We start from the raw sequence: 15,594 nt of genomic DNA on the forward strand, positions 1-15,594 counted from the left end.
GTTGGTGCCTGAAAATAAATGTATACATATGCTAGTTTGAGCCTAGATGGGATAATTTGGTGAGAAAAAAAAATTATAGGCTGCGAAAAGGAAACAATGGTGATGTCTACTGCACTCATGGGCTTGCTGAGATGGATGAAAACAAAAACACAAACATAGATAAGGCAGAGCTTGCTCTCTGGCTTTGGGCTGCACTTCTCTCTAACCTGCCATCTGTGTGACTAATCCTTCTGCTTCCTAACTCCCCTTGGCTGATCCTCCAAATTCACCTTGAACGTACGGCAAAGTCTGGTGTAAGGTAGAGGGGTGTAAAGGAGGTGGAAGGGTGGTTGGGAGCCCCTCCTGGGGACTCAGGTTTCTGGGAGGGGTGTTGTGTTTCTGTATTACTTTTTAACTGGTATATTTCTGTATATAGCTGTGTATGTTGTAAATACCTACTTGTATATTGTGCTAAGCTGTAAATACAAAGCTTCATTCTTTAATTTCCAGATGGGCAAGTCTAGTCTGGGTGATTTTCTTAAGTGGGGTAAGGTAACACCCAAACCATCACAATACCTTTTCACAATTACTTACTACACAGTAAGAGTTAAAATTAAAACATCAAAGTTTGCCTTTTTTGGTCCACATTATTATTAATAGCTCATAGAATTTCCATCAAATTGAATAAATTGACTAATAATCTAGTTTCATTTTTACATACATTTGATTCAAACCTTTTTGACCTCTGAAAATTAGGGTGACTAAAATAAGTTAGTGTTTGGGTTTTTTAAGTGACACAAGCATACACAAGGCTTACCACAACTGTAATCTTGGCAAAAAAACATCTTGCTGCAAAACTTCTGATTTGAAAAGCAAAAGTTTTTAATGCATGAATATGTAAATATATTACTCACAGAACCAAGAGTTCCATAAATATTCGTTTTCTTGCTAAAAATGGAAAGACAACTTTTTGTATCTTGTAACATTTATTTTTCTAGATTAAATCCTTCAAGTTTAGAAGTATTTCTTTATCTCTCCTTTACAAGTGGAACATGAAACATGTCCTTTGACCTTTTTCTAAATGAAGAAATGTTTTCTGAGTAAGTAATCACCTCAGACAGCGTCTAGTACATAACAAGGACTCTGTACAACTGCAAGACCTACCCCCTAAGCATGTAGAGTAGTTATAATACTTTAAAGCCTTGAGGAAAAACAGAAGCATACACATATTCTTCTATAATTGGAAGACGTCTACTGACATTTATACTCAATGCCATAACATGTAATAAGTCTTTTTAGGTATTGTCTAGGCACACTAATGAAAATAGATGGCTTTCCCAGACACACAGAAAAAAATCTGTATGGAATAAATCTCCAAGCAACCTACTTCTGTCACACAGTTGTGGAATTTCTTTCTACCCTTTTTCCACCTCTTTTGACCTGCTTTCCAATAAAGTTACAAGCATTCTCATATAAGGCAGTATTTCGGTCTTCAGCTAGGAGACATTCACCTTTAAAACCTAGAAACAAACAACTTGGAACTCAAATGCTATTCACCTACTTAACAAAAACTACCTGTAGGGTAGGTTATTAAGAAGACTCACTCAGTTTTCACTCACTCTTCTACAAAGCATGAAGATTTAAAACAAAGTAATTGGTAAGAAAATGTAGCAGCATATTCACTGGCATGAAGAGCTCCACCCAGAACAGAGAAGTTGGGAAGAAATTCCTATTACCTGCTCTTTTCAAGCAACAGCAATTTTAGCAGTATGTTTACAGAAAAAGCCATCTGCTGCCTATCTATTTAGCAACAAATTCCTAATACATTAATTGCAACAGTTGGGACTACTGGATAATGAAATTCAGTATTTTTACCAACATTATGTAATCATTATATAAAAGCAACAAGTTGATTTGAAGTGTGTTGGAACTTTTGGTTACATATTTTCTTTTAAACAGCATGGGGAAATTAAACTAATACTAAATATCATCATGCAAAGAGACTAAGCAACTTCTGAACAGTGAAGGTAAGCATATTTTTTTCCTTTTACTGCAGCATACAAAAACTGCTCAGGGAACAGCTGACATTTTTCTACTCTAACTTTAAGAAATATAAAATCTGTTAAATTGATGCATTCTATGAAGATGAATTTATTGGGCTAAAAGCTTCCCATATGCAACAGCCTTGAATGAGCAGGACCACTTGAGGTGGTGGTCTGCTGCTTGTCTTCACTTGTGCCATCTATAAACCATTGATAGGTTGGACTGGATGATCTTGGAGGTCTCTTCCAACCTGTTTGATTCTATGATTCTATGATTCCATGTTAACTGATTGTTTTAACATGCAATCACAGCCCCTCCATAAACGCAAACTGCCAAAGAACAGTGCATGTTACTTTGTGAATGAAAAAAAAGCCTAGAGATGAGAATGTTACAGGTTCTTCAGGCAAGACAGCACAAAATGATGATTATCATAAAAACCTGAAGCAAATCTAAAGCGTCTTTAATAGAAAAAGTTAAGTGATGAGGAATGTAAATCTGAGATTATCTACTGCATCTGCTATTCTTTACTGCTGCTGCTTCTTCTTGCCCCACCTCCAAGAAAAAGTTAGCTAATGTTCCCAGAAAACTAATGGTTCCTACAGGGCAGTAACAAATAAATAGTAATCTGGCATTGAAGAAGAAGATTTGGTAAGCTGTTCTGTCAGTGGGATGCATCAGCCTAGTCATCATCACTGTAACTGTCATCTACTGGGTAGTTTTAAAATGACAAGTCACGTTTCTCAGTTTGAAACCATCCCTCAGTTATTTTACTCATTCCTCCTGTGTGTGTGATGACCCAAGAAGACTGCATAGAACAAAACACATTGCTTACAATAAGCCAGAAGGATCTGCTTTAGCTGGAAATCCCAACTGACACAACTCAAAGTACTACTCCATGCACAACAGGATCTCCTAAGTGTAGTTTCCTGCAGCTTCCTCCCATAGATGTTATCATGTTTAGTGATGTGGTTAATTTCAAAGACAGCAGCTCTTCTGACACCAGTGGCAGTGATTTCAGTTTTTCCTTCTAACTTGAATTATATTGTTATGCAACTTTATGGAAGCATGTATCTGAGACAGCTACCCCTACAGGCATGCTCTACCTGTGCTGGCCAAAAGATAAAAGATCACAAGGCAAACAATGAGACACTTGCTTCATGTCACAAAGTAAAATTCCAGTTACTCAAGAGCTCCATCAAGTTACATAAATATCAGTATCATGAAAACACAGCAACCACAGACAAAATGGAACCAGAGTTCAGATTTCTGCTGAAACAAAACAAAAACCAAGGAGGATGCCAAGGACAGTAAAGAAGTGGCAAAAAAATCCAAAGCATTCTGTCATTGCATTCACTACAAACATTTAATTGATAGAAGAAACAAAACCCAATGATGTTTTAACTACTCTTGAAATGTCATTTATGATCACTGACAAAATGAAAACATAAAATTCTAACATATGTCACCAATGCTACATAATATTACAACAAAAAGAGGTTTGATTTTCTTGATATTTACAGTGAACACTGAAGTTCAGTTTTCAGAAGCAAAGCTGTATAATAAGTGTGACTACTTTGCAATTTAAATCTCTTACTATCCATAGGGCACAGTATTTGTCAAAAACATTTCTACTAAATGGTAAATCCCCAAAGTTACCATTTTTCTTTAATTCTAAACAATAAATATATATAAATCAGTCTCCCAAGGTTCCTTGCTATATTTAAACTGTGTTACCAAGAAGTGAGACAAATAAGTTTTTATTATATTCTTTGTATTTCAAATCTTTATTTTGGGAATACTTCAAGCATAATGGACTAAAACTGTTGAAATTGTGTAAGATATACTAGCCACAAGGAATTATTTTACCATATACAAAACAAAATACATCCCACACATCCTGGTTTGCCTCAAATACTAACATTTAAGTAGATGGACAGAAATTCAAATCTGAAGGGTAAGTGCAGCTAAATTTGGTGGGATGCTCATAAGCAGAGTGAGTGGAGACAAGAGCTCATATTCACTGATGTTATACAGCATCATTCAAACCACTATGGAAGTGGTTACAGGATGAATATTTGAAGAAGAAAACTGACAGATGAGGAAAGACAGAAAGCAGTGAGAAGAGAACTGTTTGGTGAGGGGCTAGCAAAGCCCAATTCACACAGCTCATACGGCTGATGGATAAAACACACAAGTTATTTCTCATACATACCTACTGAAAACCAAAATTTTGGTAGCTCTCCCTATGGTAAGCAAGGCACAATATTATACAGCAGTTGGAAGCTGAGTACACAAAATTCTGATTAGCATTTTTTTTTTAAACCATCTTTAGTTTCTGAAACTATTAACCTTAGAGTAAAATTTACCACTTCCAACTCAAAACTGCGTGCCTCAATCTGTATTTCAGTCAAAGCCTAACTGTTGGAGCAAGAAGACTACAGCCTATGCCTTCCTCCCTTCTGAAGAAGCCCTATGAACAGACCAGCCACACTTGCATCTCTTGTGATGCCACTAACGTAGTTCATTGCACAGGAAGTTCAGTTTAACAGGAGTGTGTGAAACATTCACTCAGCCACAGTCTGTCTCTTGGGAGAACTGAAGAGGCAATTCTTTGCAATCTGAAAAAGACTTTGGCCTTCTGTGTTCTACATCAGAGCTCTAAAAAAACAAACAAACCACCATAGCTATAGATCATTCAGATTGAAAATACCCCTGGGATCATCAAGTCCAACCACTGACCCTACTCTACAAAGGTTGCTGCTAAACCGTATCTTCAAGCGCCACACCTAAATGACCTTTAAACACACGCAGGGGTGTGACTCAACCACCTCCCTGAGCAGCCTGTTCCATATCTCATCGCTCTGGGATTTTTTTTCTCCTAATGTCCAGTCTAAACCCACCCTGGTGCAGCCTGAGGCCACTCCCTCTTGTTCTATCACTAATTACACGTGAGAACAGCACCAACCTCTCCACAACATCCTTTCAGGTAGCTGTAGACAGTGATGAGGTCTCCCCTCAGCCTCCTCTTTTTCAAACTAAACAGCCCCAGCTCCCTCAGTCGCTCTTCATAAGATATATTCTCCGTGCCCTTCACCAGCTTTGTTGCCCTCTTCTGCCATTGCTCCAGCACCTCAGTATCTCTTGTACTGAGGTGCCCAAAACTGAACACAATACTCAAGGTCTGGCTTCACCAGAGGAGAGTACAAGGGGACAATCACCTCCCTACTCCTGGTGGACACAGTACTTCTAATGTAAGCCAGGATGCCATAGGCTTTCTTGGCCACATGGGCACACTGCTGGCTCACATTCAGCCACTGTGGATCAAAACCCTCAGGTCTCTTTCTGCCAGAGCACATTCCAGACACACTCCACCAAGCCTGTAGCACTGCATGGGGTATGTTTCTCACCACCTACCCAATTTAATAACAAAGAAACAATTGTTTTAGAAGTTGATCATTGCTTGAGTATTTCAAAGACACAGATGTCTGCCAAAAGCTTATGTGGCTTTGAATCCTGAGCAGATGGAAGCACTAGTCTGTTCTCAATCCCTAAGAGACAAAGAGAGAAAAAAATATCTGAAATATGCCTAGTTCTCAGCATTCTGTTGATTATTCCCTAATACTACAGTTAGAGCTCTTGGTACTGTTTTGTTGTCACTGATAATCCTTGTGTTTACTTATTTAAGCTGGCAAAGATGGATGAATTGTTCCTCATAACAAAAGAAAAATAAGAAGATTATTAATGAGAAATCTTTTGTGTTTGGTAGCAGAAGTAATCCAAGTGTAAGCAAAGGCAGCTAGTCGACAGCAATTTTCTCTTACAGTCAGCAGGTTTCTTCTGCCAACCAAGTCTCAAACTACTTAATTTAACAGAGAAACACTCATCACCAACCATTCAGAGTTGGAAACAAATAAATAAAGGTGCAGTATAATAGAACTATAGTTTGGTTTGTTTAAATTTCTTGTACTTCATTTAAATAAAGGTATGCTTAGTATATGCTGTTTTACAGTTAAAGAACTAGCAGATCATAGTATCATCATCATCAGTATCATAGTAGTATCATAGTATCATAAGGGTTGGAAGAGACCTCACAGATCATCAAGTCCAACCCTTTACCACAGAGCTCAAGGCTAGACCATGGCACCAAGTACTCAAGACTGCAACTACTGAAGACAGATGAAACATACCAACCACATAAAAGACTACTTGCAGGGCAGAAGTCTATGATCTTAATTTTTTTATAAGCAATTTGTACTTCTTCATAAAAACAACCAACCAACCCCACAAACAACAAAAAACTTAGTGTGCTGTCTTACCTCTTAAAAGGAACAAAAGTACCTTCTAAACAAAAGTATATAAATTCATAGATGTTTTCCTACTTGGTTTAAATCAAACTCTGACAAGGTACCAAATCAAAGATAACAAACTAAACAACTGTTCTGCAGCTCTTGTTCACAAACAGAAACACCTAGCCTGGCTACTGCAAATCCTGAAGTGACTTCAGAAATTCTCTGCAGTACTGAGTTTACAGATGCAATTACAAACACTCAATAAGAAAACTGAGGAGGCATGCACAGAGGAAACCAAACCAATCTTCTGTCTACTTGAAACAGTTTTTGTTTCAGATCCTTTTCTCTCCAGATTGCAAACAGTTTTTGAAGAAAATGCGACATGGCACAGAATATAAAAAAATATTTATCTCAGTTCAGTCAAACTGCCTTTTGGTTTTGCTTCTACAGAGGGGCTAAGCCATTTAGAAGAAATGACAACCTGTCTGAAGTAAATGGAAGCCTAGTTACTGTAACAATGATGAATAAGGCCATCATATGGCCCCTGATCATACACATTAGTGTGACAGTAGGGACATGCTCATTTATCCAAAACCATTATTCCTAAAAGATCATTTCTTAATTTCTAAAAACCAAACTGGGACTTTAGAGACCATATGGGATAGCAAGGGGACAGAAATAGTGAAGAACAATTAATCTTATTTTATATTCAGTGGAGGTTGCATTATATTACATACAAATGATTAAGAAAAACCTGCCTACTGTGGCCCTTCTTAGTATAGCTACTCTGCAGAAAAAATGACATGAGATTTTATTCTTGCCTATATAATATTACGTTTGAGTTGTTTCTATCAGTTTCCTCAGTGCTCCTTTCATTTCTGGCCACTGCTTTTGGAATACTGAGAGCACTGTATGGCTCTACAGATACCAAGGGACAGGATCAATGAAATTTAAAAGGTGAAACATATTCTCTTTTCTACAAACACTTGGATATAGACTTATGACAAAAGAGCTCATAGGAATAAGTATAACCACTGCAGATACATCACTGCAAACATTGTTGGCACTCGTGTCATCTCAGTTTGCAGGGAATTTCAGACAACTAGTAAGAAGGTAAATGAGATTATTTTCAATCACAAAGGTATAAAAATGCACAAATACAACACTTTTAATAAATCATTTTTAATGCACGTTTGAATTCTGCACAAGTTCTCTTGAGCTTGGCAAAGAAATAAACAAAGCCCTTTTAAAGTGACAAAAAGCTGAAAATTCAGCAAATGCCTATGTACTTTCTGAAAAAAAAATCCATTTGAAGCAGACTCTGTTCAGATAAAAGTAAAACCTGGCCCAGAAACAGAGGCACAATCCTCTGGGCTAGACACATTCTGCAACAAAAACAAAAAGTAACAAAATCTGCAACTACTTTAAAGCCCATTGATTTCATAGTAACAGAAAGCACAAGAACACATGCTACCATTACTTCAGAAAGAGAATGTTACTTCAGAAAGAGAAAGGAGCACAAAACATTTTTCTTAAGTAAAAAAATCAGAACACTTTAAAAGTTTCTTCCAAAAGAGCATCACTTGGGAATAGTACACCAGACTGCATATTGACAATGCTAAACACCCAACATCAAAACCCAGAACACCAAAACTCCTGTGTGTCACGTTAGGAAACACGCCAGGCCTTTTGGCAACTGAAGGAGTACAAAGCCTTCACCAAGTTTTCACAGAATGATGTTTTTTTCCTTCTATGCCATTTTTTAATTATTTTAAGAGGGGAAAAAATACACAAAATTAACCATATTTAGCTTTAAAACACAATATCAAAGATCAATTTAAATATATGCTGACGTTTTTTGCCCCTCACATAAGCCTATGTTTTATCAAACTACATATATGGATATTAGGAAGAAGTTCTTCACAGAGAGAGTGATTTCCCATTGGAATGGGCTGCCCAGGGAGGTGGTGGAGGCACCGTCCCTGGGGGTCTTCAAGAAAAGACTGCATGAGGCACTTAGTTGATTGGTTAGGGCTGGGTGATAGGTTGGACTGGATGATCTTGGAGGTCTCTTCCAACCTGGTTGATTCTATGATTCTATGTACTAAACCAAATGTACCATAGAAGTTCCCCTAAGTGAGCACTATCAATCAGTAAGTAACATGATTTTAAAAGCAGCATTTCACAATTCTTGGTAAACTACCATTACTTATTATAGAATTACTGACAATAAAAGAAGCATACAACCCACAGGGATTATTTCTATTCTTCTTTCTTCCCATGTCTTTCAGTCAAATATAAAAGCCTTTTCTCAACATAAGCACAAAACTTCTCCAAAAGAAAAATCAGTGTCATTAATAGAGGAAAAACACTGCCACTGTTCTCATGTTCGTTCACTGTAAAAATCTAACTCATCTTTGGTAAGTAAAATGAATTGCCAAGAGATGTAATTGCAGGCATAATTCTCTACACATGCTTTTGAAAATGTGATTATACTCATTACCTGAGTAGCTTACAAAATTGATTAACTAGTGCAGAATTCTTGTGTATTTGAAAAGTATTTCCTTTTCAAATGTTATTTTCTGACAAATACAGTGAAGATTCACAAAGTTTGATATACAACTCACTGTGTCCCATGAAGAAAACCATAAGCTCATGTTTGCTTCTAGTCATTAGCAAATTATGAAACACATCTATAAGAAAAGGAACTCCACTCTAACTTTTTGGTTTGCTTTCTATGAATGGTTTCTGTAAGAACTCAGATCAACTGAAATATAAAACAGTAATCAGCTACTTAAAAATCACTTATTCTGCAGGTCAAAAAAGACACTGTTGTTATGAGCCCCAGCATAGGTACAGCAAAAAGAGAGTATTTGCCATCAATGAACTAATAAATGCGATAGCTTAAAGTAAATGCATTTCTGTTCATAGTTGAACCTTAGCACATCACAGTAATAGTGTTTAGTGAACCAGCTTACAATCCATTTAATCCTACCAGCAGCAGCAAGAGACCTGTTGGTCTGCTAGCAGGTTCCCTAAGTCCTGAACTCATCTGCTGAGGCAAGTTTTATAAATGCATCCTCTGTACAGTTCCAAGACACAATTTTTTAGACTGCTGTGTTTCCTTCCACCTGAATGCTCTGACCTTTGGCTGCTACAGGTTGCAAAACATACTCTAACATGCAAAAATGCTGCACTGTTTAAGCAAGTAGAAACTGTAAGTGTGCAGTTTGAAAGCTACTAAAGATCTAACAAAAGTCTTGAAAAGAAAATATGGCATGCATTTAATGGAACAGAGATAGTCCTAATAGTGCTCAAAGAAAAATTGTGTTTACACTGACTGAATCCACCTGGCTTCATGTTTTCATTTCTAATTCAATGGCACTCAAACACAACTAGCATTATATTCATGCTAGCACAAGAAAGGATGGGTATTTCCACATTCTTCATAAATACAAGCTACAAACCAAAATAATGCATTCAACAAAAGATCTCTTACTCAGGAAATCGGAGTGATGGGGATGGTTCTACCACTACTGCAGGTGCCTACTGGCATTCAAGCCACTCAAACTTTTCTCAACAGGGCAACCTGGTCATTTTCATTGACTACAAGCTTGTTTTTCTCTTTTTCCTTTTTTTTTTTTTTCAATTTCCCAAATCCTATGAAAATACACAGAGGAAAATTCCATTTTCACAGCTAACAGAGAACTACTTGGGAATCTAAGTGAAAAAAGTAGTTATCACATATAAATGAGGTCATCCCTTAAATACACTCATTTATTAAAATAGCAAAAAATAGCCAAGAGTTCACAGAAGCTACTATGACCTTTTCTATATCAATAATGACAAGTGTCATTTTGTAGGGAGGAAAAAATACATTTTCCCAAGGATCAGTGCTGGGCCCAGTCCTGTTCAATATCTTTATTGATGACCTGGACGAGGAGATTGAGTCCAGCATCATTAAGTTTGCAGATGACACCAAGCTAGGAGCAGGTGTTGATCTGTTGGAAGGTAGGAGAGCTCTGCAGAGGGACCTGGACAGGCTGGATAGGTGGGCAGAGGCCAATGGGATGAGATTTAACAAGGCCAAGTGCAGGGTTCTGCACTTTGGCCACAACAACCCCAAGCAGTGCTACAGGCTGGGGACTGAGTGGCTGGAGAGCAGCCAGGAAGAAAGGGACCTGGGGGTACTGACAGACAGTAAGCTGAAGATGAGGCAGCAGTGTGCCCAGGTGGCCAAGAGAGCCAATGGCATCCTGGCCTGCATCAGGAACAGTGTGGCCAGTAGGATGAGGGAGGTTATTCTTCCCCTGTACTCAGCACTGGTCAGGCCACACCTTGAGTACTGTGTCCAGTTCTGGGCCCCTCAATTCAAGAAGGATGTTGAGGTGCTGGAACATGTCCAGAGAAGGCCAACAAAGCTGGTGAGGGGCCTGGAGCACAAATCCTATGAGGAGAGGTTGAGGGAGCTGGGCCTGTTTAGCCTGGAGAAGAGGAGGCTCAGGGGTGATCTTATTACTGTCTACAACTACCTGAAGGGAGGTTGTAGCCAGTTGGGAGGTGGCCTCTTCTCCCAGGTAACCAGCAATAGAACAAGGGGACACAGTCTCAAGTTGTGCCAGGGTAGGTGTAGGCTGGATGTTAGGAAGAAGTTCTTCACAGAAACAGTGATTTCCCATTGGAATGGGCTGCCCAGGGAGGTGGTGGAGGCACCGTCCCTGGGGGTCTTCAAGAAAAGACTGCATGAGGCACTTAGTGCCATGGTCTAGTTGATTGAACAGGGCTGGGTGATAGGTTGGACTGGATGATCTTGGAGGTCTCTTCCAACCTGGTTGATTCTATGATTACTTTCATGTTAAATATTGGAAGTAGGTATTTTCATTTTATGCTGGCCACTGAAACGCTACCAAAGCCATAATCAAAAGAAAAAAGTTATCTGTTTATTACTGAGCTTACTGTTAGTTTTACTTTAATACTACAGCACCCTCTAGAGACTCCAAGCATGTGGAATTTCCTCTTTATAATGCATCTGTCTTGTTAAAACTTCCAAGGTACTGAACAATTTAGACCTAAACAGACATTCTAGTGCATAGGCCACACTGTCATACATCTCAAGAAAGAGAAGTAACTAAAAGGCATTAAAGAAAAATCATAAAGCTTTTGCACTGATTACTTGGCTTTCTTTTATTCTAAAACTCCATCTTCACCTCAGTTCTTTTAGTTATTAAACAAGAAACATAGGAGAAAATATTTGTGTAATATTTTACAGCAGCCAGTTTTTTTGGAGGGAATACAAAACTATTAAACTTAGGATGATTCCTGAGCAGCACACAAAATATGCTCTTTATAAATGAGAAAAGACTGTGGTTATAGCTTCTCTTTCTTTATTACCTCCTCAATTACATGGAAGACCACTGGAGTTGCAGAAGTCCTTATCAAATTAGATAAAAGAAATGGGATTTATATCACCTTATTTGAAAATTATTGACTTTTAGATATCTAGACTTGAGACAAAGACCCTAAGCTGTTCTGTAGTCACAACAGAAGCATACACCATGCCAGTGTGATTTATTGGCCCCCTCTTCAGAAGACAGGAACAGCTTTATAGTACTTCTTGGGGAGGGTGACTGTGGAGGAAGCCCTAGGAACAACCTTTTAAATGATGAAGTTCGGGAAAGCAATGACACCGAAAATATCCAGCATTGGTTCCAGATACATTAACTTCAGTAACTTACCCTCCACTGTTAGAGTACCCATTTTGGATTCCAAGAAATCAAACAGTGTGCTTGGTGCAGACGGTCTGGCGTTTCCCAGCTCTTCTTCATCTTCAGGTCTTATTCGGCCTCGGCCTTTCCCTTTACCTGTAAACATCAAAAGTTGTTTCTCTAAGTGCAAAGTATTTTTTTTAATGTCCACAGTTTTTAATCTGATTTTTAACATGTTGGCTTTTTTTTTTTTTAATCAAATAGAAACTGCAATTAATGGACAAAATAGATACAGATATTCAAATCCACAACTTAAAAAGAAACCATTTGACATGAATTATTTGCTTTCAGATTTGCAATGTATTCTAGCTTGCAGTAAAGAAACATGCACATACATCCTTCTGTAATTCTATTAAACCACCAAAAAAAAAATCCTTTGCTCATACACACTGTTTTAAAACATTTCTTTGCAGGTTTTACCTCTAGGTGGTGGTCCCTGAATGGGTTTTTGTTTACTGCTGTTAAGGAGAAAATTTAATGCTGCCTCTAGGCTGTTGCTGTTATCCATAAGTGCCTGTCTTGCTGCTTCTTTGCTGAAACCCATCTCTGTTATGTGTTTTAGAGCCTTTTCATCAACCTGAAATAAAAGGTACATGCAGACCTAATCAGAAGATACCACAGAGACTCTATAAAAAACACCAGAATTTACTTCAATTTTCCATTAATTTTTAATAGAAAGACTATTTCATATTTTATTGATGATAAATAGTTCAGATGTTTTTAACATAAAATTTTCATGTAAGATCTCTCTTACATCCACACAATTGGCCGGTAGGCTTTTAAAAATATGACAACAGTGATGATGATCATAGAATCATAGAATCAACCAGGTTGGAAGAGACCTCCATGATCATGCAGGCCAACCTAGCACCCAGCCCTAGCCAGTCAACTAGACCATGGCACTAAGTGCCTCAGCCAGTCTCTTCTTGAACACCTCCAGGGACGGTGACTGCACCACCTCCCCGGGCAGCCCATTCCAATGGCAAATCACTCTCTCTGGGAAGAACTTCCTCCTAACATCCAGCCAAGATCTCCCCCAGCACAACTTGAGACTGTGTCCCCTTGTTCTATTGCTGGTTGCCTGGCAGAAGAGGCCACCCCCCACCCTGGCTAGCCTCTTAATTCACTTAATTGATTTAATTCATCATTTTTCAGATCTAACATTATGTGGCTTGAAGCCCAAATTCCCCTAGCCTACCTCTTCTTCCACTGTAGACTGAAATAGAATAATATGACAGAAAAAAAATGGATGAGGCACTTCATGCCATGGTGTAGTTGATTGGCCAGGGTTAGGTGCTGGTTGGACTGGATGATCTTGGAGGTCTCCTCCAACCTGGTTGATTCTATGACAGACTGTAACATACTTTCTCTGAGATAAAAACTAAAAAGGATCTCTCAAAATAATAATAATATAAAGCATAACTATTTGATAGCCATTTTGAAAGGAAGAAATACAAACAATTTACTTCCACAAAAATACAGGTTCTTATTCTCAACTGTATGGAGCGTCTTTGGATGCCAAGAACTCTCCTTTAAACTTTACATAGCACAAATTTGGCTTCTCCTACATAAAAGTGGAAAAGCAAAGAAAATTGCATAAGGGCAATTAAGAGGATAGTGGCTGATGTCTGAAATTTACTGTCTACAAATAAAAGGGAAAATTACTTCTGTTACTTGTTTCATAGGTAAATGTGCAGTCCTCCTATTTTCTTGGAAGGCAACACACCAGATAGACTAAAAAACTTCACTGTTTCTTAGGCCAAGTCAACAATCTAACCTATGTGATGTCACAATTCCAATAACATTACCCATTGCTTTAAGATCCAAAAATCATCACTTATAACTGCAGAAGGTTTTCTATATAAGCCTAGTGGGTCACATTTGCTGCTTTTAAACAGCACCTAATTATGTTAACTGGCAAAATAATGTGTTTCAGTAAGTTGGAAGTTCTTACATTTTACAGTGCAATATAGAAAAAATTCCTTGCAGATCATAGATGAAAAAAAAACAAACAAAAATGCTTTAAATGATGTCTTACATTTTAGGGCAGGGGGTGTTATTGGCATTTTTGTGTGATGCTTTGTTGGGATGTTTTTAATGCTATCTACATCAAGACACAGCTGTCAAGAATGGCAAGGCAGAACAGAGGTTCTACACTGGTTAGAGGGCTAAATGACCTCTTGAGGTCCTTTCAACCTGTGTTTCTACAGTTCTGTACTGACATTTCTGAAGGCTCCCCTTGCTGCAGAATGATGACATATTATGCAAACAAAATTGTAACAGATATTTACTGTTCTTGAACCATTTTTTCTTCTCATTGCTTAACCTTTGGTAAAAGTAAATAAGGTGAAAAATATTCAACAATAAGTGATATTTATAAGCTAATGAATATTTTGATACTGGTTTACTGAGTTACTTTGTTGTGAGGCTTCTTTCAGTCTGCTTTTATCACTGAAGAATCATTAATTGTTACTGCACACTTGGAGACTGCTCTCCAGAGCTGTCCTTTGTGACAAATACTTTCTCTACTATAAACATCTAATTTGCTGGAGCAATCAAAACAGAAACTTTGATGACTGCTCATCTTAGAAAAACTCAATGCAGTGATCCCAAACACCACCTAGTAGCCCTCTGTGATGCAGTGACTGCATCAGTGGACAAGAAAAAAATACATATGTCATCTATTTGGACTTCTGCAAGACCTTTGACATGATCCCCCTACAGCATCCTTCTTTCTACATTGGGTAGGTATGGATTGAATAGGTGGACAATGAATTGGTTGGACAGCTGCATCCAGAGTGTAGTAGATAATGGCTCAATGTCCAAATGAAGACTGGTAACAAGTGATGTCCCCCAGGGGTCCACACTGGGACCAGTACTGTTCACTATCTTTAGGTTCACTTAAAGAAGAAAATAATACTATACTGTTATGTCCTACATCACATATACTACAGCTTTTCTTTTGTGAAAACTAGATTAAAAACTTCATTCAATGAGATTCATTACTTTGATTTTTTTTTCCACTTAAAATTACATTGAAACTCACAGCTAACTCAGTAAGGTAAAAACAGTACCCTAAGTAGATCAACTAGACTTCAAAATAAGTTTCAAGAAAGTCGTTATTCCTCAAGGTCTTTTGTTTCTTCACTTTTTGTTACTTTAAATGTTTCCTTTGTTTGGTTGCTTGCTTTGGTTTGTAATAGTACACATTTAAGGTTTCATTTAAGTCTTCCACCTTACCAGTTCCCGGTAGACACCTTCATTCTTTCCCTCAGGTTTTGTTATCTTCTCTTTCTGGAACAGCTCCCTGTTCCGATTCCCTCCAGCACTCACACTGAGATTACTTCTGCTACTACCACCACCTCCTCCAAATGTCTTGGTCTTTAAATAAACACAAAGATAACATTTCAGCAAGCAGGGCTTATGGAAATAAGCCTTAGCATTAAGCTAGTACAGAAAGTGCAGAAAATCTGATGCAGATGTAGTTTTTTTATGATTATGCTACGCAGATCAACAAA

General features: G+C 37.9%; 1 protein-coding gene across 1 annotated transcript in view; it reads right to left on the bottom strand.

Annotated features, from left to right (window-relative positions):
* TDRD3 (tudor domain containing 3) overlaps positions 1–15,594 on the bottom strand; it is a 110,887-nt gene that overhangs the window by 27,484 nt on the left and 67,809 nt on the right. The window contains exons 8-10 of the mRNA XM_064174324.1: positions 15,317–15,457; positions 12,497–12,653; positions 12,047–12,172 (exon numbers count right to left, since the gene is read on the bottom strand). Coding sequence (XP_064030394.1) covers positions 12,047–12,172; positions 12,497–12,653; positions 15,317–15,457 — 424 coding nt within the window. The remainder of the gene's footprint in view (positions 1–12,046; positions 12,173–12,496; positions 12,654–15,316; positions 15,458–15,594) is intronic.

The sequence above is a fragment of the Pogoniulus pusillus genome, chromosome 3 (genome assembly GCF_015220805.1).
Source record: "Pogoniulus pusillus isolate bPogPus1 chromosome 3, bPogPus1.pri, whole genome shotgun sequence".
In the NCBI taxonomy this organism is placed as follows: Eukaryota; Metazoa; Chordata; class Aves; order Piciformes; family Lybiidae; genus Pogoniulus; species Pogoniulus pusillus.